Source organism: Colletotrichum tamarilloi (assembly GCF_030869305.1).
Source record: "Colletotrichum tamarilloi strain Tom-12 chromosome Unknown Scaffold_7.1, whole genome shotgun sequence".
Classification (NCBI taxonomy): Eukaryota; Fungi; Ascomycota; class Sordariomycetes; order Glomerellales; family Glomerellaceae; genus Colletotrichum; species Colletotrichum tamarilloi.
The window spans coordinates 85,818-110,323 of record NW_026849390.1 but is presented as its reverse complement, the minus strand read 5'-3'; the positions used below and the strand labels follow the sequence as shown (position 1 = coordinate 110,323).

General features: G+C 52.6%; 9 protein-coding genes across 9 annotated transcripts; 5 read left to right on the top strand and 4 right to left on the bottom strand.

The window, feature by feature from the left end:
- Positions 1–358: 358 nt before the first annotated feature.
- CTAM01_02978 (uncharacterized protein) lies at positions 359–951 on the top strand (the record flags this gene model as incomplete). Its single annotated transcript, XM_060519016.1, has 2 exons — positions 359–563; positions 854–951. The coding sequence occupies 2 exons, from the start codon at positions 359–361 to the stop codon at positions 949–951; spliced, it is 303 nt and encodes a 100-aa protein (XP_060386015.1).
- Positions 952–1,893: 942 nt separating this feature from the next.
- On the top strand, positions 1,894–4,305 carry CTAM01_02977 (myb-like DNA-binding domain-containing protein; the record flags this gene model as incomplete). The annotated part of the gene is made up of 1 exon (XM_060519015.1): positions 1,894–4,305. One exon carries the CDS (start codon positions 1,894–1,896, stop codon positions 4,303–4,305), a length of 2,412 nt encoding a protein of 803 aa, XP_060386014.1.
- Positions 4,306–4,549: 244 nt separating this feature from the next.
- Positions 4,550–6,891, bottom strand: CTAM01_02976 (major facilitator superfamily transporter; the record flags this gene model as incomplete). Its single annotated transcript, XM_060519014.1, has 5 exons — positions 4,550–5,192; positions 5,284–5,470; positions 5,544–5,568; positions 5,690–5,975; positions 6,113–6,891. The coding sequence occupies 5 exons, from the start codon at positions 6,889–6,891 to the stop codon at positions 4,550–4,552; spliced, it is 1,920 nt and encodes a 639-aa protein (XP_060386013.1).
- Positions 6,892–8,792: 1,901 nt separating this feature from the next.
- CTAM01_02975 (uncharacterized protein) lies at positions 8,793–10,499 on the bottom strand (the record flags this gene model as incomplete). The annotated part of the gene is made up of 3 exons (XM_060519013.1): positions 8,793–9,891; positions 10,011–10,414; positions 10,470–10,499. 3 exons carry the CDS (start codon positions 10,497–10,499, stop codon positions 8,793–8,795), a joined length of 1,533 nt encoding a protein of 510 aa, XP_060386012.1.
- A 1,945-nt stretch (positions 10,500–12,444) lies between these two features.
- On the top strand, positions 12,445–15,536 carry CTAM01_02974 (uncharacterized protein; the record flags this gene model as incomplete). The annotated part of the gene is made up of 4 exons (XM_060519012.1): positions 12,445–13,850; positions 13,994–14,050; positions 14,264–14,613; positions 14,674–15,536. 4 exons carry the CDS (start codon positions 12,445–12,447, stop codon positions 15,534–15,536), a joined length of 2,676 nt encoding a protein of 891 aa, XP_060386011.1.
- Positions 15,537–15,808: 272 nt separating this feature from the next.
- Positions 15,809–17,620, bottom strand: CTAM01_02973 (uncharacterized protein; the record flags this gene model as incomplete). The annotated part of the gene is made up of 4 exons (XM_060519011.1): positions 15,809–15,967; positions 16,023–17,073; positions 17,135–17,176; positions 17,229–17,620. The coding sequence occupies 4 exons, from the start codon at positions 17,618–17,620 to the stop codon at positions 15,809–15,811; spliced, it is 1,644 nt and encodes a 547-aa protein (XP_060386010.1).
- Positions 17,621–18,618: 998 nt separating this feature from the next.
- Positions 18,619–19,848, bottom strand: CTAM01_02972 (uncharacterized protein; the record flags this gene model as incomplete). Its single annotated transcript, XM_060519010.1, has 1 exon — positions 18,619–19,848. The coding sequence occupies one exon, from the start codon at positions 19,846–19,848 to the stop codon at positions 18,619–18,621; it is 1,230 nt and encodes a 409-aa protein (XP_060386009.1).
- A 1,798-nt stretch (positions 19,849–21,646) lies between these two features.
- Positions 21,647–23,496, top strand: CTAM01_02971 (uncharacterized protein; the record flags this gene model as incomplete). Its single annotated transcript, XM_060519009.1, has 5 exons — positions 21,647–21,701; positions 21,823–21,910; positions 21,967–22,125; positions 22,186–22,483; positions 22,552–23,496. The coding sequence occupies 5 exons, from the start codon at positions 21,647–21,649 to the stop codon at positions 23,494–23,496; spliced, it is 1,545 nt and encodes a 514-aa protein (XP_060386008.1).
- Positions 23,497–23,875: 379 nt separating this feature from the next.
- On the top strand, positions 23,876–24,484 carry CTAM01_02970 (carboxymuconolactone decarboxylase; the record flags this gene model as incomplete). The annotated part of the gene is made up of 3 exons (XM_060519008.1): positions 23,876–24,027; positions 24,091–24,152; positions 24,237–24,484. 3 exons carry the CDS (start codon positions 23,876–23,878, stop codon positions 24,482–24,484), a joined length of 462 nt encoding a protein of 153 aa, XP_060386007.1.
- Between the last annotated feature and the right edge of the window lie 22 nt (positions 24,485–24,506).

Genomic DNA, 24,506 nt, shown 5'->3' with positions numbered 1-24,506 from the left:
TACCTTAGTTCACTTAGTGTAGACAACTCCGCAAGCTTGAGAAGATGATTTCTAAGCTTGAGCCACTCCCGCGCGGGCACTTTGCTCCAAGTTACATCACCAGAGTCAACTCCGCAGCCCGTCTGACGAACTATCCGAAAACAGAGTGACAGAGTCCCAACGCCCACCGGCTCGCCAAAAAGACGTTGTTAACTTTCAGCCTGTCAACTCGTCGTACCTAACCACCTAGGTAGTACCATCGCTGTCGCAGTTCAGCAGGCTTCAGATGTCCGAAGTCCGGTTTATCAAAAGACAGTCAATGAACCCTCTCGTGCGCGCGCGCGCGGGGTGCCACGTACCTACGTAGTTGCACAAAGACATGTTGCATACACAATTCCCGTCTCCTCCCCTTTACCTGAACGCCAGCACAAACTTTGATGCCCAAAATGGCAGCACAGCAATACTTCGTCCAACACGACTCGACAAGGTTCGGTGGTCGGCATGTTTCAGCACCGACTGGCGGACCGGTCCCGCGGAACCACTCTCCTGGAAGACGCCACGCTTTTTCCTCACATTCACTGGAAGTTTGCCCTGCTCTCCATGAATTCTGTCCAAGTTCCCCCTCTCTTTCACTGGGCTAGATAGGTCGGCAGGTTTCGTCTCATCGTTGTCGTTATCGTATTCCGGTTTCCGATTCGGTGGCCCCTCTCAAGACAATCCGAGAGCGACTCGGACCACTTGGTCGTAGATAGATTATCCCATCTGCTTCTTGGGGGAATGTGTTTGCCGCCATCCGACGGCATATCCCCTGGGCTCCCGCGAGGGTGCGCTGTCTTGTTTGGACTCTGAGAGACGGCCACTCTTAAATTGTCAGACGGTGTTTTGCGCAAGCGACAACGTGCTGTCATTGCCTTTCTCGCCATGTGCACGGTGCTGTTTGGATCGCCTGCTGCCGTGTTCCGCGGTGCCTGATACCAGGAAACGGCTTCTTGAACAGCATGAGTCGGCATCTTGTGTTGGCTCCGCTCAACTGCGTGAACCCCAGAAGCCACGCCATTTTGCAAAGCAAGTGCTCAGAGCTCGTCACGAACAACTCATCCACCAGACATATGTCTTCTTGTAATTGATCATTGTGCTGCATCGGAGGACAGTGGAAACCCCTATCTTTCAACCCAACAGAACGCGTGGATGCTACTATGCCTCGGCAGCAGAATATGGAAAGTGAGGGGGTGACAAGCTGAGAGTTCATGAATGCGGCTGCTCTTATCAATCTAGTAGCGGAGCTGGGCCGCCAATCAATGCCAAGATCCATGCACCCTCACCATGTGTCGTCGTAATTGACTTCGATCTATGCTTGCAGTACATTGCTTGAGTAGGGCAGCAGCATATACGATGTTAAACTTCCAGCTCGAAACCGCGGGCTTCGTAAAAATGCCGCCGTTATCCAAAATCGGGAAGATGCGAGAATGGTGTGTTTCTGACTGTCCAGAAATAAGATTGCTACAATCGGCTTTCGTATACTTTGGGTCAATGCATTTCTGTCAAGAGTTTATTTCGCTTGGCTTGAGACGTTCTAGCCAGAGAGAAGCTTGCACCGGTGGCCCTGTCGGACTTTCAATCCGGACAGTCAGTAACTACACTAGGAATTAAGTTTTCTTGGAAATTTCATCCTTCACCGAGAATACCGATACGCTGAGGTGTATCTCGGTGAGCTGCATTAGGCTCTTGATGTGGAGCCAATCACTACCACCCACAAGCTGACTAAGATATGCCAAGCCGCTCTCAGCCTTGTGTACCCATCCTTCACGATTGGCCTCGCATCACAATTTCTTTCGCGCAACGCCCTCGCGAAGGGGACTTTCGACAACCATAACCCGCGCCGCAATCCGAATATCTTCAGCACTCGTCGTCATCATGGGTGTCGTCAAGGGAGGCGTTTGGACCAACATCGAGGATGAAATCCTCAAGGCCTCAGTGTCAAAATATGGTCTGAACCAGTGGGCGCGTGTCTCGTCACTGCTCGCGCGCAAGACCCCGAAGCAGTGCAAGGCAAGATGGAACGAATGGCTGGACCCGAGCATCAAAAAGACGGAATGGAGCAAAGAGGAGGACGAGAAGCTTCTGCACCTCGCCAAGCTTATGCCAACACAATGGCGCACCATCGCTCCTGCCGTCGGCCGAACCGCCAATCAGTGTCTCGAGCGATACCAGAAGCTCCTCGACGAAGCCGAAGCAAGAGAAGCTAGCCAATTTGGACTCACGGGCATCGATGGCGGTGAGGCATCGGCACCCAGCGCCGACGATGTTAGACGATTGCGCCCTGGCGAAGTCGACCCAGACCCAGAGAGCAAGCCCGCCCGACCCGACACGATCGATCTCGACGAGGATGAAAAGGAGATGCTGAGCGAAGCCCGAGCGCGTCTAGCCAACACACAGGGCAAAAAGGCCAAGAGAAAGGCGAGAGAACGTCAGCAGGAGGAGTCGCGCCGTTTGGCGGCGCTGCAGAAGCGACGCGAGCTCAAAACGGCCGGCATCAACATCAAGGTCGTCACGCGCAAGAAGGGCCAGATGGACTACAATGCCGACATTCCTTTTGAGAAGAAGGCTGCCCCAGGGTTCTACGATACCGCTGAAGAACAGGTCCGAAACGAGCACCAGCGAGAGGCTTTCGACCCGAGGAAACAACAGCTCGCGAGCAAGCGTAAGGGCGATGGCGACGATGATGGAGACAACAAGAGGAGGAAGAAGGAAAAGGAGGCGCCCTCAGCATCATTCCAGGCTGCCGTGAAGGCGGGTCAGATGCAGAAGATCAGAGAGGCTGAGCAGAGCAGCAAGAGAAGAGCGCTGAATCTGCCTGCTCCTCAAGTCAGCGAGGGCGAGTTGGAGGAGATTGTCAAGATGGGTATGATGGGCGAGAGGGCAAGCATGATGGCGCGCCAGAGCGAGAACGATGCAACCCGTGGCCTGATTAGCGAATACTCGACCCTGAACAACAACGCCCCGATCCGAACCCCTCGAGCTCCCGCCCAGGAAGACCACATCGCAAACGAGATCCGGAATATCAGAGCCTTAACGAACATCCAGTCTTCACTACTCGGTGGCGAGAATACTCCGCTACACGAAGGAACCGAGTCGACTGGATTCGATGGCGTCGCCCCCCGCAAGCAAGTGGTTGCGACACCGAACCCCCTGGCGACACCAATGCATACAGATAGCGTAGGCCAAACACCGGCACGCGTTGGACAGACTCCGATGAGGACGCCCCGCGACAGCTTTGCTTTGAACGCCGACGGTAGCCAAGCCCTCGTCTCAGCGACGCCGAGAGATGTCAAGATGCGAGAGATGGCCCTACGCAGCCAATTGAGACAAGGCCTTGCATCTTTACCCAAGCCCAAAGATACCGAGTGGGAACTTGAACTTCCTGAAGACCAGAAGGAGGTTGCTCTGGACGAGGATCAGCTAATGGAAGACGCTGGAGAGAGAGATCGTAGGGAACGCGAAATTAAGGCCGCACAAGAAGCACTGGAGGCGCGGAGACGGACACAGGTCATGCAGAGACAGCTGCCGCGGCCGGCCAAGGTGGACGTCTCGGCTCTGCTTTCAAATGCGGAGTCTTGCCAGGACAGTGCCGAAGCGCTCATTGCGCGAGAGGCTGCTGCTTTGGTCGCCAACGATGCCGTCAAGTATCCTCTGCCCGGCTCCAAGATTAGCGGCGCTGCTCCTCGGCTAGACACCCTCAGCGACGACGACCTTGCAGAGGCACGGCTCCAGATTATGTTGGAGACGAAGCCGACTCCGTCCCCCGCCGAACTTCAAGTGTCTTTCGAGGCGAGGAGCAAGAGTTCTCTGCTCCTCGGTCTGGGATGCTACGGTGACGACGACGAAGAAGAGGAGGAGGTAGCTATGAAGAATGCCTTTGACGTAAGTTACACCACAGACCGCGCCGTCTTTGGTGCTTCCATTTGCTTCCCAGTACTAATCCCATCATCTCAGTCTATCCAAGATTCCATCGCCAGTACGGCCGAGGAGGGCATCAAGCTCGAGAAGAAGCTGGGCCTGCACCTGGGCGGCTACCAGAAGCGCCAAAAGATGCTCAAGGACAAGATTGGCGAGGCCGCCGAGGCCCTGGATAAGGCCAACAACGCCCTCAGCGGGTTCAAGACGCTGGCCATCTCCGAGGAGGTGGCGATCCAGCGGCGTCTGAGCGCCCTGAGGGAAGAGGTCGGGTTCGTCAGCAAGAGGGAGCGCGAGGCGCAGGAGTTGTACCGTAAGACCAAGGATGAGCTTGATGCGTTGCGGGTTAATGGCATGAATGGTCACTATTAAAGGGGGTGTGTGCGTGTATTTATAACGGGCGATGAGAACGGCAAGGCAAGGCAAGACAAGGCTTAGGCTTGGATTAAGGCAAGGCAAAATTGAAGCTTGTAAGATGATGCGGAACCGCGAAATGCTTCCGTTAGAATGCTAAAAGTATCTATGCAACACAAATGCTATATTAGATGACGCAGCGACAACTTTCCCCCCCAAATTCATGATTACCAGTGGATGATAGATATTAGCCCCGGTTCCTTTACCGGCTTGTCTTTCTCGCACCCAGTCTGGGCAACTTGATCGGGACAAGCAGAGCCACCGAAACAAAAGCAATCACGACACAACACAAAAACGTCGTCCGCAATGCCGCCTCGTAGCTCATAACGACCTGCTCGCGGTACGCAGCCGGCAACTTCACAATCGACTCGACGCTCTCCCTCACCTTGCGAATCACCTCGTCCTTCTCCGGCCCCTGGACGTACTCATCCAGATACCCCACCAGCGCATTCTGCACGACGAGACTACTGCTCGCCACGCCCAACACCATGCCGAGCGAGCGCCAGAGGATGAGGGTGCTCGTGACGACGGCCTGCTCGCGCTGTTCGCTTGCCGCCAAAACGGCCATGAAGGTACCGGGGAACTGGAAGCCCTGGCCGATGGAGGAGGGGACGAGGCAGAGGAGGTAGACCCAGGAGGGCCAGCCGCGGCGCATGGCGGAGAGGGCGATGGTGCCGACGAGGAGGCCTACTGCGCCGGTGAGGGCTGGCCATTTGAGGCGGCGGGTGTAGGTTATCAGGAAGCCTGTTGCTGTGCCTACTATGGAGGAGACGATGGAGGGGAGGACGAGGTTGAGGCCTGACGAGGTTGCTGTTGTGAGGAGGACGGCTTGGAAGAAGAGGGGGCTGTTGTGCGTCAGGTTTTGAAGTTTTCTTGGAGGAGCAACCTGTCTTCGGGGGTGTCTAGATGTATACGGGGACTACACTGCAGACTTACATGTTGAAGAGGATGGCATTGCTGAGGAGAGCCGCGAAGAAGTTGGAAAAGATAAGGTTCATTCGAGGCGAGCGCCGGACTAGGTAAAGGGGCATGATGGGTCGGCTGACGTAGGATTGGACGTAGAGGAAGACGGGGAAGCAGACGCCAAAGATGGCGAGAGATGCGATGACGAGAGGATGGGACCCTTGGATCTTCGTTAGCTCACTGTCACGAGGGGCGAGATCATATCTATGGGGACTGATCTGAAAGCCACTTACATGGGAGAACATTTCCTCCGAGGTTCTGTAACGTTGCGGGAAGAAGACGTTAGTTAATGTGTTCAAAGAGCCTGGCTACGCCACTGCCTAATAGATTCCCTTCATGCAATTCTACGAGGCCGGAAAGACGGGAGATAAAAACTTACAAGACCAAGAACGAAGAAGGTAATGGCCGTGGTCAGGAGGATGGAGCCCTTGAAATCAAAAGCCTTGAGGGCCTCGACGAAGCTCTCCCGCTTGGTGCCAGCCATACCCAGATCGCTGGGGACGGCGATCATGGCGATAATGCAGCAGATGATGAGGGGCGGAACCTGGATGCCGAATTCCCAGCGCCAGCCGAGGTGGTCGGCCATGGCGCCGCCCAGGGCCGCGCCGAGGGCGGATCCCACGCCGTAGATCATGTTGATGTAGGATTGGTATGCGCCGCGGTTCCTGTGTCATTGTCAGCTTTCAAACCCTTCTCACGGTGACTGTCTTCTCATGGTGAGGTAATGTCGAAGTGGACGTTCGTGTGCATTCTTACAAAAGCGCACAAGAAAGACTTTTGCAAGCTGAAGGGAACCACTCACTCAATCGGAACCAAATCGCTGACAATGATACTACCCAGAGTCATCATCCCGCCGGCACCGAGTCCGCATGCCGCCCGGGCAAGGATGAAGCTCGTCATGCTCTGCGCGAGCGCGCACCACACCGTCGCGAGGCAAAAGATGACCATGGTGGCGACGTACGGCGGCTTCCGGCCCACGCTGTCCGACAACCGGCCCAAGATGGGCTGAAACGCCGAAGACGTCAACAAGAACGCCGTCGACAGCCACGAAGCGCTGTTGGAGGCCTTGAAGTAGGACGTGATGACGGGGTGGGACGAGGCCATGATGGTGCCGTCGAAGCAGGCGATGAAGTAGGTGAGGAGGATCTCGGAGAAGATGAACCAGAAGCGGGAGCGGGAGATGCCGTTTAGGAAGGGTGTCGAGGCGACGCTGCTGCTGACGGAGACGGCGTCGTCGTTGTCGCTGTCATCGTCTACGGCGGCGATGCCTCCGGCCTCGGAGGCGCGGTCGGAGCGGCTTGCGAGCGAGGGCCGGCGGTGCTTGGAGGCCGTGCTGTAGCGCCGGGGACCGCGGAGGAGGGGGTTCACGGTCGACTCGGGCTCGAGGAAGGGTCCCGTGGAGGGAATGGACCTGGAGAGCAAGAGGTCGAATTCGTTTGGCGGGATGGCGTTTTCGTCTTGCGGGGTGATGGGGAGAGGGGTCGTGGGCTCGTCGACTTGGAGGAGAGGCGTGCGCTCGGTGGAGTGGTTGACGTTTGACGCCGCCGACGACGAGGCCGGGTTGGCTTTCCGGGGTGCCATGTTGAAGAATTGGTTTTACGGAAGAGCAGACAAGGATGGCATTCAGAAAATTTCACGATGGGACCGGGCGGGAGATCTGCCTTCATGAATCAGTCTTGTGCGGTCTTGGTAGGTATGGGGCCGGGGGTTGAAAAGCTTACTCGAGAGATCTAGATTCTGCAGATTTGAGATAGAGTATTGCAGATGGACCGCGCGCAAGAGAAAACAAAGTCAAGCCTAACAACGTTGGTGTCCTCCGCTGCTAACAATTGCTGTTCAGTATCAAAGGATTGAGGCTCAGGAAACACAATTCGATGACATAAGTGACAGACCGCAAGCGAATGTCATGAGTCAAGAGAGATGGGATGAGGTGAAAGAGAAAAGTAGACTGATCACCGAGAAAGAGGAAAAGAGACGAATCTCAGGTAAGGCAGGAAAGAGAAATTCCGCGTTGAGATGGGACGCGAGCGCGAGGAAAGCACGCCTTTTTCTGCTCACCCTTGCCCCGGAAAGCCGTTGACTCAATAAATCGGTGTACCTACTTTTGTACCTTTTTTTTTAACTCTTGGGATCCGCCGTTTCCTTGTTCCCCGAGGGACCTTACAATATCAACGTTGGTAGTAAGCAGCCATGCAGAAAAAGGACCCAAGGAGCACATGGCGCTGCGGTATTGCTCCCGCCTACCGCTTACCGCCGGTCACGGCCCCGGCCTTTGCACGCTGGCAAGCCCAAGTTTGGCGGACCTGCTGACTCTTTTCAACCGTCAGCGCCGGCGTTGGCCCTCCTACAAGTCTTACGGCCTACCTCAAACCCCTCGCTTTCAACCCCCCTCCATCTGCACCACACTCAACTCTCGCTAAGACGGGATACCTTGTCGTGTACCATGAGGGCGTCGAACTAGAGAGATCCTTATCCTGCCCCTCCAACTTCCGTCGCCGTTGCCCATACCAATGGCCTCAAAAATTGTTCATTGTCCAATCACGCAATAGCGGGTATGCAAAGGCGGCAGAAGCGTACAGCGCGGACTCAAGCCGATATGTGCCCGCTTAGCTTACCTGATTAGCAGGCGCGAACACCGCTCAGCGAATGCGATGGGGGGAGGGAGGAGATATTGCCCACTTCCCCAGCTGGGTGTCTTGCTTTTCCCGCTGCAGACTTGTCTACATAGAGCGGCGTTTTTGTAGTGGGCCGAAGGATCTGATCCCAGAGTGGGGGGTTCCTTCCATCCCGGCCAGCGGGGGTCCCGTTCCGGTGCCGGGTATCGGAGCCGACCCGATGTGGTACATGGGAACCTGCCTCGATGCTGTCGTACGTGTGCCACCGTCTCGCCTTTCTGTATAACTTCACATCTCGCTGAATCTCTGCATCAATTTTGATCTACCAATCTTCCTCAATCGCGTTCAGAGAGCCGCCGAAGTCGATGTCGCACCGATCGGAGTGTATCACCGGCAAGATTGAGAATCACTCGGGAGGTTTCTGGGCAGCACTCTGCATGCTGCCAGGGACCGGACCAATGTGCGACAAAGATATTGTATATGCGATTCTCCGCCGATCGAAACACCGATTTCTGCATTGCATCTATCATATCTGATTCTGTTTGTCTCGTTTCCTTGGGCCCGGGCGGGAATGAACTTTGAAGCCGAAGCCGATGATTCGATCAATGGAGCCGAAGCCGAACTGTTAAGAACCTAGCTTCCTAGGATTTCGTATCCCTGATTAAACGGCTGAATGCATGCGATGTTTGACCTCGTTTAGGTATTTGACTATTTGTCTGGTTGGAACCACAATATTTCGGACTCGCACGAGACTCTGAATAAGACCAAAGATCGAATGCAGTCTGAGAGGAGCGTGCGCGCTGTGAACTGGTGTTCAGTATGCTGCGAGCCTTCGCGGCTTTTCAACTGAGTCTTTCAATGGGTTACCTATGGTTTTTCTTCCTCCATCTCAGAATCGTAATCATACACCGAAACAGGATAATCCTCCCGCGACCCAGCCTTCTTGATAAGCTTCATATCGAGCATTTGCAAGAATAGCCTATCGTTAGCGTCCTCATCGTAGTCGTCCGTCCAAATAGAATTATAGTTCTCCCACTGCCTGTTGTTGTGCTCGTAACGCGGATGGTTGGAAAAGTAGCTGAGCTGTTCTGCGCGAAAGATCTCAAGATCAGGGCAGTTCGTCCTCAGGTGCGCAAAAACGTCTTCCCAATTGCCCCCATCCCAGTGGATCTTGACGTCGTCAAAGTTGACCCGGCGGATCGCCGAATCCCGTGACGATAACGGAACCGCCGACAATAGTTGTAGAAGCGACGGTATGTTTGTCCATATCCGGCGGAGCGAGAGGTCGCGCAGATATTTGGATTTGAATCGGGGATTGTCCCACTGCTGAACGTCCAAGTTGAGATAATGCGTCGCCTCGATGCCGAGTGCCTCAAGTTTGGGGCAAGATGCCACCAAGGCCCAGAGTGCGTCCTGATGTTCTCTGTTGGGATAGGTTACCTGCACATTACTCGGCGCAACCGATCCCAGGATAGTCGTTCTATCGCCGTCGTTGTTTTCCTCCTCTATCTTGGTATATTGTGCGCTTCCGCTCGGTCCAGTCTCGTCGACGATGACCAAGCGTAGCTTCCTAAGGCGATCCCGAACATCTTGAGAGAGGCCACCAGCCAATTGTCCAATATGCCACGTCGAAGGCACCGCAAAGCTGAGGTCCACTAAGTGTTGGAATCCCGGACTGGTCAGACCGTGTTTCACTGTTGCTAAAACTTCATCTACGCCTTGCATGTCGTAACAATTTGCCATGAGATCGTGTTTGCTGTGTGCCGCAGGGAACTCAACACTGAAGCGCTCTATGTGCTTGACAGTGTTAAAAAAGCGTCGAAGAAGCGCGTGTTCATTGTTCTTCCCGTAATGGAGCTCGTGCCTAGAGCGTGTCGGGTCCGAGGTCCACCAATCTGTCGTTCTAAGTTTGTCGACATAGGAGTTCAAGATGATGTAGTCGTCATCGACATCCTGACCTTCGAACCTGCGTCAGCCTTGAGTCAGTCGTTCGTTCTTATATAGGGAGTAGACTCGAGTAAGCTTGCTGGCGTTTTGCAAAGACGGAGAGTGCTCAGGACATGGCGGTGGACGAGTAAATCTTACATCTCAAAGTCGTACGAGTACAACCGCGAGAAAGTTCGTAGTCCATCGAGATCGTGGAGGCTGAGACTTCTGATCCAACTACATGGACCGCCATCAGGCCCGTCGCAGATTCGGATGAGTTTCTCGAGACGATTCCGATCATCAAAGGGTACGCTCCACCATTCGTGCTTCTGCAGCATTCTGATTACGGAGGAGTTCCATTGGCGCGAGACCAAGCGCAAGTTCCAGAAGCCGCCTCCGATGGGGGGCAGTTCGCCCCGGTTAAACTTCTGCAAGGAGCCGGAAACGTGTCGCGTATTAACAGGAAGCAGCGCTGAGTGTGACGTGAAAAACTTCCAGTCGCCTAGAGAGTAGACGCCTCGGACTTTTGCCAATGGCTGGTAGACCATCAACCCATCAAGGACCTATCGAAGGCGCAGGATTAGCCGACCGCACACAGTTGAGAGAGATTCAACGGACCTGGTCAAGTATTTCGGAAGGGAGTTCCATGGTGCCCGAGATGTATCGTGACTAGATCACCGAAGTGCGGAAAGCCGATCACGATGAAGGCGGTGCCGGGTAGCTTTCCACATCTTACGTGGTCGTTTGGGATGTTGAGCTGTAGTTGCTGGGCCTCTGGGAGGTAAGTAGGGCAGGCAGCCAACAGAGGCTGGGCTTAGCGTAAAATCCAGCAACAGACCACTGTAGGATTAGTCAGACTCCCTACCTTACGGGGAGCATCTGACATCAACCACCCGGGAATGGAAATGCACAACATCGATCTTTTCTACTTCATTACCACTTCTATTCGGCATTTATTCTAGCAGGCTGTTGGGTCTATGATTGCTGTCTCATAAGAAGACTTCAGGTTCTCTTTGAACCTTTTTGACGAGAGGTTTCTGCCACTCGAAAATTGGCAGAGACTGAGGGGACGCACTCGAGTTTAAATACCTCCTGTGTGCTGCTTAACCACTCCTAACATGATCACGAAGAGTGTTTAGTGAACCAACGTTTCAAGACGAATTTGGATCCGCGTCTAGATCACTCTCGACCAATACACATTCCCATCGGTGCAACAGAACCTCCGACTGATCAAAGCCTCGAATCATGTCCAAAGCCATTCACAGATCAAAGAGCCCCTCAATCTCTCCATTCCCACCTATTTCTATATACAATACACCAACCAGGGTTGAGACTGCTGACTCGCATACTTGCAAGATCACTCAAAGTTTTCAGTATGAGGACTGATTATCGGGTGCGGGATAAAACATGGTAAAGAGGCAATTTGGGACAGTTCAGGATTCGAGAGTGGAATCGACTTCAAGTTGCGTGAGTGAGATTATTGGCGCTGCAGCGTGTGAATTAACGGCATGCCTAGGCAATGGCAACCCTCGATGTCAGGCTATCAAGCTATTAATACCCTCGGTGTTCTTGACCACTTTCAGTAGATCACCCTCCGAATTTCAATAACAGTTCTCATCGTGATTTCTTATGACACTCCACAAAGAATTTTATCCAAGATGAAAGCCTCCGCTATCGCTGTCCTTCTTTTTAGCAGTCTAGCTACAGCTGAAATCGCCAGAGTAGTTTGCCAACAACCCCCTAGAGAGTGGGGAGTATGTGTGGCCCTGATGTGAGACTTTAAATAACTATCGATGAAAACTAACGACTTTCCACAGAACGGCAACTGCAACGGCGACGACAGCTGGGCTTGTGATCAGCGATGTGGCCAGGTTGGTTTCCAGGATCAAATAGACAAGTTCAAAGAACGCCTGACTAACGCAATATGGTGCATTGACGAGAACGATCAACATGGCTATGCTAGATATGGTGCGCGTTTATCTTCTCCGGAATCATTTTTGGATTGTCTACTGACAGTTTCAGGCGCTCGTCCGACCATATGTGCGATTGCTATTACTATTAGAGTCCAGACTAAGATAGGGCTCTTCTGAGCTCTCTAACAATTCGATAAAACCTTTTCGATAGCTACACGCCTTTTCCCATCATCCAAGATCGAGTATTGTCGGTCATGTCTCATATGTACACCATCAACAACATGATTACATGCGTATATAGACAGAGAGAGAATTTGTGACCTCGGATCCCAGTTTGGTATAAAAGTTGCACCACTCCTTATATCTGCCGTATCGAGAAATAAGTATTATCGAAAACATGAAACCCCCCCCCCCCCCCCTCTTCATTTTGGGACTTCGAATTCGAGAGGTAAAACAGAATTATTCTTCATGCTGATATAAGAACTCTCTTGGAAGGCCTAAAAGTTAAATCTTGGACTGTGAAGGTTGTCATGGGATCTCAAGCTGGAGATATCATGTGGTTGCCTTAGGTACCCCGTGCTGACAGTCACAGGCGGGAGACGTCCGGCATAAAGGTACCCACTTTATCAGGGTCACGCGCTTAGTCATCACATCGAGAATCTGCGAACCGATCTCAACCGATGCCAAGTTTTGCCGACCTGAATCTCATCCAGGATATTTCACCTGTAGGGGACGATGAAAAGCAGTATACAATGACACGACGTCTCGATGACGGCACAACGACATACGACCCGTTTACAGGCGTCCTCCCCGTCCTACCGCCCGATGCCCAGCTTCCGGACAAGAACCCGCGCAGCAACGCCGCAACCGCAGCATCGGCCGCCGGCGTGCGCGCCTTGAGCGCCCAGGCCATCGCATTTTACTTCCGCGCTCCTGTCAAAGCCTTCTTCCGCACCCGCGTCGACTACCTCGCCTATGCGCGAAGTGTGCACCAGGCCCAGATCGAGCTGCTCGCCCAGGCCGCCGCCAAGGAGCCCTCGACTAAGCTGAAGGCGACGCTGAACCAGGCATGGTTCTATCTGCGGGGCACCACGCCGGGCGTGCTCACGTCGGCGGTGAAGCAGCACGGCTGGAGCGTGCTCCCGAATCAAGTCTTGCCGCCGCTCATCGCAAACGTGGGCGTCGGGGCCGTGCTGTATACCAGCTACCTCACGATCCTTGGCAGCCTGCATGAGGAGAGCGGCAGGGCGACAAAGACTGTCTACCCACCACCGCACCCGACGCAGACCTTCACCGCAGGACTTCTCGCCGGAAGTCTCCAGAGTTTCATCGCCGCACCGTTAGATGCCATCCAGGCACGGTATGATCACCGCGACCTCATGCCAACGGAGGGTGGGAAACCCAGAAGCATGTGGGCCTTCAGTGCCGAGAAGCTGAGGGAGATTGGTGTGCGTGGCATCTTCGCGGGATGGGGTCTTTCCCTCATGAAGGACAGTTTCGGCGCAGCCGTGTTCTTCAGCGTTTTCGAATACGTCAAGGCGCAAGGATACTACCGCTTCGTCTCGTGGTACTACGGCGGACTCGAAGAGCATATTGTTGACTTTATGGCCCAAAAGCGACCTGCGAAGAATGGTAAACCGGAAGATGACAACAAGCAGCCTCTCATCATTCGTCCGCACTACGCTATAGAACCCATCTTCTTGCTTCTCGGAGGACTCAGCGCATCCTTTGCCCAACAAGTTGTTCTTCATCCCTTGACTCACGTGCAAGTGGAGCACTGGGATCGCCTCGAGGAACTCGACGCCAAGGCAGCGAAATTGAGGGAAACCAAGGGAGCTGACCCGGCACACCGTAAAGACGGATGGAGGATGGCGAGGGCCTACTACCGGGCTTACAAAGAGACCTGGTCAGAATGCTGCGCAGAGGCCGCAAAGGAAGGGTTGGGCGTGAGAAAATGGCTATGGCGCGGTTTCTGGTGGAACACCATCCGCCAAGTTCCCAGCACAAGCGCTGGATTGATCATTTTTGAACTGGTGCGACGAAAGTACGGTCTCGGCAGCGAAGAGGTTCGCATCATGGGAGACGGGTACGATATATTACTAAATTAGAGCATTTGGCACGCGCGCAGGCGTTTGGAAGGTTGCATTTTAGGGACTCTCGACTCCCCGCTAGACATTTGTACATGGAGAGACTTTTTTTGCTTACCGGTGGTACGATACGGAGTTGCAGCTGTGGCTTGCAGGTGGCACGACTCTACACTGGCTGGCTGGTTTGCGGCACCTTCGGGTAAGTATTTCCTGCACCTTCAACGTCGCGTGGTGATAGAGCAATGAGCTTTCCACATTGGATGCAAAAACCCGGGGAAGTGGAGAAGACATGTTCATTTGATAATCACCGATGACGTCGGGGCACCATGCGGCTCAGGAAACTTTCTTTGGCATCTCTCCCCTCTTTATCTCCCTTAAGTCGTCCCGTAGTTTGTTAACCCACTCTACTAAGATTCATCAACAAAATCGACGAAATGGCCAACATTCCAAAATCAGACAATGTTGTGCGCGTGAAGCTTGTCGATACGACAACTGCCATGGTTGGCGTCGCCGAGTCCTTCGTTCAGCCAGTCGTGAAAGGGCATGAAGTCATCAACTTTTGCTCGTTAGCTTTCCTCCTCGAACATGAGAAACTCGGCAAAAAGGCAATGTTCGATCTCGGCGTCCGAAAAGACTACTGGAACCTACCCAAGGGCGCCCAACAAGGAGTGCTGGGGCCAGATAGCGTGATCTTTGGCATGAGCGTACCAAAGGGCATCGATGAGGTGTTGGCGGATGGAGGAGTAGATCCAAAGTCGATTGGTAAGAGCCTTTGTCTCTCAATTGCTTCCCAAGAACCTTCTCTCTCACACGACCATATAGATTACTGCATCTGGTCTCACGCCCATTTTGACCACCGCGGAGATGTATCCGTCTTTCCCAAATCAACAACGCTGGTTACTGGGCCTGGGTACTTCTCGTCCAAAGGAAGACCCGGGGGCAGAGATGATCCACAAGCGGCAGCAGAGTTTGAAGGCCGACCGCTCGAGGAAGCCAACTTCGACACAGGTCTGATGGTGGGCAAGTTCAAAGCCCAAGACTTCTTCGGCGACGGTTCCTTTTACCTTCTTGAGGCTCCGGGCCATCAGCCAGAGCACATATGCGGTCTCGCCCGGACGACGCCGTCTTCGTCCCCCGAGGGAGCCACATTCGTCTTTCTGGGCGGTGACATCTGCCATTTTGCGGGCGTCTTCCGGCCGTCGAAAGAGACCCCGCTCCCAGATGGGATTCCCGCTTCGGCCATTGCATTGCGCAGAGATTGGGCGTCCAAAGCCGTGTGCCCATGCTCTCACTTTACTCCCCACCATCCTAACGCGTCGGACGAAAAATCGGCGTCTACCACGCCCTGGTATGAGCTTCCTCGCGGAGGTAAACACCCCGTCTATACAGATATTGACCTGGCCACCGAGTCGGTTGCAAAGATGCGTGAGCTGGATATCAAGGACAATGTCATGGTCTGCATCGCGCACGACGCAAGTCTGCTGGATGTGTTGCCGGTCTTCAACAAGCAGCCGGAGAGGGATATTAATGACTGGAAGACTAATGGATGGAAGGCGACGACGTACTGGAGTTGGCTGAATGAGGTGTCGGTAGACGGTAATACGCCACATGGGCCGGTGGTGGAAGGCTTTTGGAGGGATGGCAAGAAGTGGGATTACGCGGGATACTTGGAAACTCTCAAGTAAGACTATACAATCCCGTAGCTAACCGGAGCAAGTAGCGTGGGAAGGAAAGTTTTCTGATGGAATGAATAAATACGATGATGCTCTCTGATGGAGAAAAGAAAGTGGTCTCAGAAGAAGTGATCCCAGAAGAAGTGAACAGACAAACAAGGGAGAAAGCCGAGTCCCTAATGGCGAAATGGGCAAAAAGCTTCTCTACTTGCACTGATGCACGTACAGCCACTCCGGATGCATAAAGTAAGTACAAAGCCTCGAAATGCTAGACTACCCCTCGACTATTCACTCTCCTCTGCCTTCTTTGCTTGGGAAGCGACATATTCAAATGCAGTCATATCCGGCTCGCACGTAGTCCCGATGTCGGGCATCTTGCCATTCTGGAAATATTCACGGACGATGTTGTCCACGCAGCTAGAGGGGTGATTGGTATATCCATGCTGAAAGACATGTTAGCATTGATACTTGCGGGGAAAATGACACGAAAGTACTTACACCAACTCCGTGATGAATAACAGCCCGACTGTTCCGGAACCGCGCAGAAATCTCCCATGCCGTATTCTCGGGGGTGACCGGATCCCAGTGGCCGTTGATAATGAGAGCCGGAAAGCTGGTCCTGACGTTCCTCAAAGCGTTGAGGTCGATCTTCTCCGCGGCATCGAACCTCCAGCGTGAGCATTGCATGCGCAGCCTGGCGCTGGCTTCGCCGAAAGAGCTACCCTCCCAGTGAGTTCGGTAGATAGAGTACAAATCATCCAAGTTCTCGACGCGGAAGGAAGAGTCCGCGCAGGAGATGCCCCAGACGCCAAAGGTGCCGCCTTCGTTCCATTCGGACGGTAGTGCATTCGCTGCCGAGGCGATGGCGCGGGTCCAGTTGCCTGTCAAGGCGGCGTGGACTCTTTCGACGGCCAGAGGGTATTGTAGAGGCTTGTAGAGCTCTGCCAACAGGGAAATCTTGAAGAGAGATACGATGTCGTCTTTCTCGTTGGCGGTGTCATTTTTGTCATTGATCTGCTCCTCGAGAAGAGTTTCGAGTGCCTTCATCAGGCTGTCCCCGGTAGTGTCGGCGCCGGTGAAGTTGGCCAGTACGCAGGCCTCAGGACCAGCCTCGACGCACTCGTCAAAGAGGTGGTGTAGGGCGCGCTCTGTGTCTCTTTGGCCGGTCTTCCACGTGGTATCGGCATAGTCGTCGGCGATAAGGTTACTGTCCAAGACAAGACGTCCCACGCGGTCAGGGAACATGGAAGCGAAGACTTGTCCGAGGACGGTGCCGTAGGAGACGCCCCAGTAGTTCACCTTGGGGCCTTGACCGAGGGCGTCAGCGATCGAAATCATGTCTCTGGCAACGAAAGGTGTGCCGACGAAGCGGCCGTATTTGGCATAGTCTCTGAAGCAGGCATCGGCCGTGACTTTCCAGAGTTCCCAGTCTACCGTCTTGATACTGTTCCAGATATCACCCTTGGGTAGCGTATCAAAATCACGTCGGGTGACAGAAGTCTCAGCCGATGACACGTTGCAGACATATGGAATGGTTTTGCCAGTGCCTCTGTAAATGTGTCAGTTATGATCGTAATAAAGACGGGGTGCTAAAATGGCATGATACTTACCGAGGATCAAATCCAATGATATCGTAATTTCCTCCAACGATGCTACAATCAGTGAGTTAGCAGATGAGAAGCAATGATGCTGATAACGACCTACTTTCGCAATTTGAGCCCCAGAGCAGCAACTGACTCGACGCCAGAGCCTCCTGGTCCGCCGGGGTTCCACAGCATACTACCCATGTAGGGTTCTTTGTTTGCGCTGGCCTTGATCAATTGGAGTTGGATGGTTTCACCAGAACTGAGACTGGTATAATCCAGCGGAACCTCGAGTTTGGCGCACTGAAATTTCTCCGGCATAGCGTCAAAAACAGCGTTGCCAGCCTCTCCAAAATCCAAGTCACACTCTGTCCATTGGATGGATGACTGGTTTGATGGCGCCGAAGAATTATGGTCGTCTCTCCGTAGGGCGGTATGGGCTTCAGTCGGTGCTATCAGGGCGCTGACTGATCCCAGGAGGAGATGGCTGATTAGAGCACTTTGCAATTTCATGGTGACCGATTTGAGAGTTGAAATGGTTTGATATGATGTGTGAATGAATATTCAGGAGATACGATTCTCCTCTATTGCACCGACTTGCATTCTTATATGTGCGACGAGGTGTGAGATGGATGTTAGCGATAATGACAGGATCAGCTTGAAGTGGCTAGAGGATATTGACTGCCTGGATAGTGGCTATCAATTCGAGAAAACAAGCAAAAAACAAGGTTCTAAGTTAGAGGATCGAGGCTATGCGGCTGATTCGTCAAATCATCGCAATAACTTATTCCATCAAGTCGGAACTGGCGCCTTGGCGACGAAAAGCTGAGCCCGACTGAGCCCACAGAGGACGTCCAAAGTCTCAATTTGGCAAACAAATTGCATGCGCAGTGAGCTTACATGTCGCGCCAGATTCGCATTCAGCCCTGCTTGTCTCAGACTACAAGGCACAGCTTCGAGCCGCATTGGGAAGATTGGGTGCTGTTGGGGGACTGTCAGCAATCTTGGCAGTATCTACGTAATTCCTATGCTAGGCTTTTACCCTTTTGGGAAAAAAGAAGTAGAGAGGTACAAAACAATAAGCGGGACGTTTGCTAGGCGGCCTAGCGGGGTAAACTAGCTCCCGATGATCAACATGGACTCAGAGCAGACAAATTTCCTCACAATACTGGAAAGGAAGCCTGGTGTTTTACAATTCCTCAATATCGCCTTGGCGGCGCATCATGACATAGTTGTACAAATTCCAATTATGTCTAGCCGTGAGACTCAAACTTTTGGCCCTTCTACTCGGACTCATTGTTATCATAGTGATTAAGGAGCAGTATTAGTCAACATAGCAATGGCCAAACGGAGTTGAAATTTCCTTTGAACTAAGAGCAAGATACTGAGACTCAGTTAAGGTCCATCACTATGGAATTTCGCTGCCTACTACTGTAATCCGGAAAGAAGCTTGTGCCTAATATCACTCGCTTAGGCTTGGTTTTACTCAGTCGTGAGTTGGTAGAGGTTGCCTAGGGACTCTGATCAGAAAGAACATCTTCGTCCATAACCTGATCATCGTCACTGCTGTTATCAGACTCATCCCACTCTCCATCAACAATGTCGTCATCCTCGCCATTGGGAACATCCTCCGTCATCTCTGTGTCTGCATCTTCATGAAGCCCATTTTGAGCTAGCTGCTCAGAAGAGACAGCTGGCGAGGGATCTTTGGCTTCTAGGTCTGGCCCATGCTCTGGCAAGTCCGATAGCGACCAAAGTTTGACGCGTTGAAGACTTCCACTCAGAAGGCTGGAAAAAGACTCCTTCATGTACATGCCGTCCAGGCAAAATAGCTCCAGCATAGCTAGAACGAGAACCACCTTCCACCACATTGATGTCCAGAAAGAAGTTGGCCATATGAAAACCATTGTAAGTGCCTCCGCCACGGCAGCAAAATGCCAACGATTGGGGTAGATATGATTCCAGAGAACCCGAGTGTCGTTTATGAGGAGCTCTATGGAACTTGGCAAAACACATGTTCGCCAGTGTTTGGCAAGCTCTCCATGATCGAAATCTTGTTTTGAGTCGGTGAACCGAACTCTATGCCGCAGTCTATGTTCCCACATTGGCAACAGCCTGCCTTGGGAATCCCACGGCTCCTGTTCACAAAACTTTGTCCATCTGCTCCAGACCTCCAGAGCGATTTCATCTCTCACTTCGAAATATTCTCTGTGCTTCTTTCCGCAGCCGCAGGCCCATGATCGACAAAAGTTGGTCAACTCGGCGTGGACCAGCTTTTCGGCAAAGCCGTTCCAGGAGAATTTCACTGCTGGTGCATCTTCATGTTCAAAAAACTCTGGGTGTTTGCACTGGTACTGAATGTCTTTGCCACGCTTTTCTGGAAGGAATTTGGTGACGCCGATTTTGAGTAGACGTTGTTTGATCTCGCGTGGCTGGGTGACCTGTACATAGAGGAAGCCCGCAGACTTTGCCTTAGGGCCGGCCTTGATCATGAACTCAAGTTTGCGGTCGATTTGGGGGCCGCTAAGCTTCTTTGCTGGCGTTGAAGGTTGCTCGCTTGCACTTCGATCCTGTACGACAGGCCGTTGATTTCGTCTTTCAATTTCAGAGGTTAGGCTTGGGGAAGTGTAAGAACTGTGCAAAGATGGCTTAGCCCGAGTGACGTTGCCAAGGTCGCCAGAATTTCGCCCAAGGTTGTCAGGTCTCTCGATGTGGGGAGGTTTTGCCGATTTCAACGACATCGCAGATGTTGATCTGTTTCTGGGGACGCTTTTCTTCGACGGGGTGTCCACCTCAGATTCATCAGGCTTCTCAGAATTTGGGGTCCAACTAGGGCCGGCGAATTGATTCCAAGAAGGAACATTGACTGAAGCTCGGCGTGGTGGCTGATCGGGCGTCATCCCCGTTGTGGCCGGTGCCAAAGGGGAAGAAGCTGTGCTCGGCTGCACTGCTTTCACGGGCCGAGCCCTGCGCTTCGTGACCTTAAGCGGTGGAGAATTCTGCATTGTATAATAAATGAAGCGGGCTGATGGGTGAAATATTGTGAATTGAAATCTGAACCTATCAAGTGACAGCAACTGAAGGAGTAATCGATGAGCAGATGTTGTAGAAGCCCACATCCTTGAGTCCTTGGCCTCTCAGTGGTATAAATACCAGCAATCATCGGTCTCAGCACAATTTTGAGAGACGTCCGGGATGCAATTTCCTTCCTACGACGTTGAGCTGTAAGCGCCCTTGTTGGTTGTGGAAGCTGCGCCCCCCTGAGCCAGTGAGGCCTGCCTGTCTGAGCATCCTTGCTCATGCATCAGGAGCTTCCAGATCAGGTCCAACAAGGCAGAATCTTGTGCCTAACGGGAACTTGAGTGCGGTGTTTCGACCAAAACGCGACCAACTTCGTGGCATTGCTGCAGAGTGCCATCGTGTGTGTGGGGTCCTCGAGTACGACTTGAAGATGCAATGGCATTTCTGTCGCTTGCGTTGGAGAGGTCGCCTACCTTGGCTAGATGGGTTCACGTCTGAAGATGATTCGAGCAGGAAGGAACATGCCTCAATGACTCGCTATGTCAGATGTACGACTCGCTGTCTAGTACAACAGACATTGGCATCGGAACTCGATATTCCGTTGGTGTTCATATCATACTTATTGTGTGAAATCATCCAAATCTGGTGGTGACGAAGATCAAAACATTTTGTTGATTCTGCGAACGGAAAGTAATAGGTTGTATGATTGAGCTGGCGACCGACTCAAATGTGATGATGTCCGATATGGTCGCATCGGCCTACCTCACTCGGGGTCCGAATGGACTCCAAAACCGGCACTCCGCTGAATTCGAAGTCTTGCGTAGAAGTAATAGCGCCAGAGCAGCTTCGAAACGAGAGACCTCGATTTTGGTCTTATGAGCAATATTAGGCGAGAAGGTAGTTGGAAACTGGTAATCCCAAGGCCGGTCTGTCGAAAACATTGGTTGGCTATCACTAAACTTGTTGAGCGGGAGCTATTAGTCCGAGAGTCCCAATTTTAACCGGCGAGACGGAGCGCTCAATCAAACGAGATAGCGGCATCCGGGTCGGCCCGGCTGGGAGACACTGCGCTTCGGTCCTCTCGCTTTCGGCTTAGATAGAAGCTTTCAAGACCTCTTTGCATAAACTCAGCTGAGATATCATTCTGGATACAAGCAATTTGACTTTCGAAAGGCAAGGTTCAGACCTCTTGAATCAATTATCATCTTGATTCTTCGCAATGCCGAACATGACATCCGATTCTTCACGTGACGCAGCGATGGTGAAATCGCTTCTGAGGATGGCGACAGATGGCGAATACATCCGATCAACCCAGTTTCCAACCAAAACCCCTCTTAACGTCTGATAGATGACAAATGGATCTGACCTGACTCGATTGCGAAGTTCATTTCCTTCTGAACTCTTGTGCCTTAAATACTTTGTACACCGTAAATGTGCTTGTGAGACCGCTTTGACTGACAAACGGATTGAGCCATTCCTCGTAATTTGTTGGTCTGAGCTTTGGGACGCACTGTCATAATGGGAGGCGAACGGAAGATCAAGTCTGTAGCCATTATTGGCGCGGGGGCTGCGGGTAAGTATCTCTTGGGCCACGCATGGCAGCTCTCCGGATGCAAAGATGCAAGCCGCCGGCAAATCATCCGCTGCAAGCACTTAGATGAAATTAGTGGCTAATTGTCTCCGATATCGACCAGGTGCTGTTACCGCTGCAGCTTTCAAAGCGGAAGACTACTTTGAAAGAATCCAGGTATTCGAAAGAAGAGAGTCCGCGGGCGGAACATGGTACTAGTTCCTTTTTTGTTTTTATTCTGAACATTGTGACTGACTCCATCTTTTAGGATCTACGATCCAAGCCCGTCAGAGCTACCTCCACTTCAACCCGGGAGCCTCCCGCCCGATGTCGATCCCGCAGTGGAGATCCCGGGCGAGCTTCCCCAGGTCAAGCCCCATAGTCAACGAGAACGCTACTCACAGACTCCGATCTATCACTCTTTGACGTAAGTATTGCTGAAACTTCCCATGATATGCGTAAGAGAGCTGCTGATGACATCCTGAAGTACCAATGTCCCTGACATTGCGATGTCATTTTCGGATTCCAGGTTCGCTTACGGACCATTTGCGCCGCATTGGGTTCCACGACAATACATTGAGAACTACTTTTCCCTTCACAAGACCGACTCAATCCTGGTACTCAACACCACAGTTGAGGATGTGACAAGAATTCCGGCCAAAGACAGGCCTGAGCAGTGGAGGTTAACTCTGCGCAAGTTTGACGCTGCGCGTAACGTCGACGTTTGGTGGCAAGAGGTGTTTGATGCAGTGGTTTTCGCCAACGGCCACTACTCGGTACCCTTTGTGAGTACAGCCTTTTATGAATTTGCGGCCCGCTTATTCGAATGTGAGTTGACTTAGTACGCTTTCAGGTTCCTCACGTCAAGGGTCTGGACGAGTATATCAAGAAATTTCCGGGCCGCGTCGTGCACTCCAAGACCTACCGCACCCCACAACCTTACACCGGAAAGAAAATCGTTACCATCGGAAACTCTGCATCTGGCCATGATGTGACAGAAGAACTGGTTCAGACAGTCCGTACCCCCGTTTATCAGTCCCGGAGGTCCAAGTCCCGCTGGGATGGCGACGAACCGCCTCCGGGCATCGCTTGGAAACCGATTATCAAGGAGTTTCGTCTCGACGGGCGTGTAATTTTTGAAGACGACTCATACCTCGACGATGTCGATCACATCATCTACTGCACAGGCTATAAACCCTCTTACCCCTTCTGGAACTCGGAAGCCAATGGAGGAAGAGCCTTGTACGATTATAAAAGTGGGAAGCTTATCAAGACTTTCTGGCATACCTTCTTCCAGGACTTTCAGACGTTGGGGATTGTTGGTATGCCAAGGGTTCTCACGTTCAGGAGTTTTGAGTATCAGGCCATCGCATTGGCAAGAGTGTTTTCTGGCAGAGAGTCCGTTGCATTGCCGTCCCTTGAGGAACAGGAGCGATGGGAGAGGGAAAGGGAAGAGCTCGTCGAGAAGGAAGGCAGAAAGTTCCACGACATTGCCTGGGAAACTGGCGAGACGTTTGAGTGGCTCAACTGGTTGTTCCGTGTCGCCGGTCTTCCGACGCTAAGGGGCAAGGGGCGGACGCCGCCTGTACTTTCCGAGGAGCTAATTTGGGCGGTCGAGCATCTGAGGAAATATCCCGAGCCTGGGAACCCGGATAATGATGATGAGAATCAGCGGAACCACAAAGGAGCGCAGATTCCGGGTCTTCACGAGGAAAGTCATCAACAAGACGAGCAAGGACATAAGGGAAAGTGGAAGCTGGCTCAGAGGCCAAAGAAGGACCTACTGGAGTTTATTTAAGCTGGTTTAGTAAGATCTTAGATGTGCCGAATACAGTAACGATGCTAGAGATGCAAATCTGAGACTTGAGCAGCTATCGAATGCAGCAGACGGGATAACGCGGGATAGCCCTCACACTTCGTGCGGGTTATCGGGGTAGTGCGGGGTGTGGGCTTTTCCCCCGGTTGCGGATCGATTCGGCGCCATCGGTCATTTTTATCACCTTAAGCTCGGATGTGACCCCTCAATTGGTTCCGCAGCTCTACCGAACACGGATGATGAGTTGTTCCTTGTGAAACGGGGAGAGATATTAGTATTATTCGGTCTCATGCTTTTCTGTAGCACTGGTCTTTGAACCTTCACCCGTTTCCGACGTTTTCCTGCAAACCCCAGAGCAAAGATGTCGTCCGAAAATAGCAGAAAGCTGCGCGCTGAACTGTTTGAAGCTGGTCTGAAGAACCGGCGCGAAGTCGTTGGAGAGGGCTATGTCGAGACCGCGATGCGCAATGGCTCTAGCGAATTCGCCTTTGCTCAACAAGAGCTGATTACGGAGTAAGAATCTCGATATCGACAAATGCATTGAGCGTAATTTCAATCTAAGATCAATCGAAATAGGTGGGCTTGGGGAAACATATGGTCGCGTCCTGGCCTGGAACGCAAGCAGCGAAGCCTGCTAAGTAAGTTAATTCGAGCTGGGCCCTGCCGCAATTGTGCATGGCATGCATGTAGGTGGTATGCCCTCGAGCTAACGCCTACACCAGACATCGGCATGCTCATTGCTCTGAAGAGCTGGGCTGAATTTGGAATCCATATCCGAGGGGCGATCAGAAATGGGCTGACAGAGCTTGAAATCGGCGAGGCGATTCTCCAAGCAACGGTTTATTGTGGTGCGCCAGCGGGTGTTCAGGCTATGAAGGTCGCAGACGAAGTCATCAAAGACATGATTGAGAAGGGGGAGCACCAAAGGCAATTGTCAGAAGTCTCACCGAACTACAAGAAACCCGAGTAGATCACAAACCAAGCTTGCGATC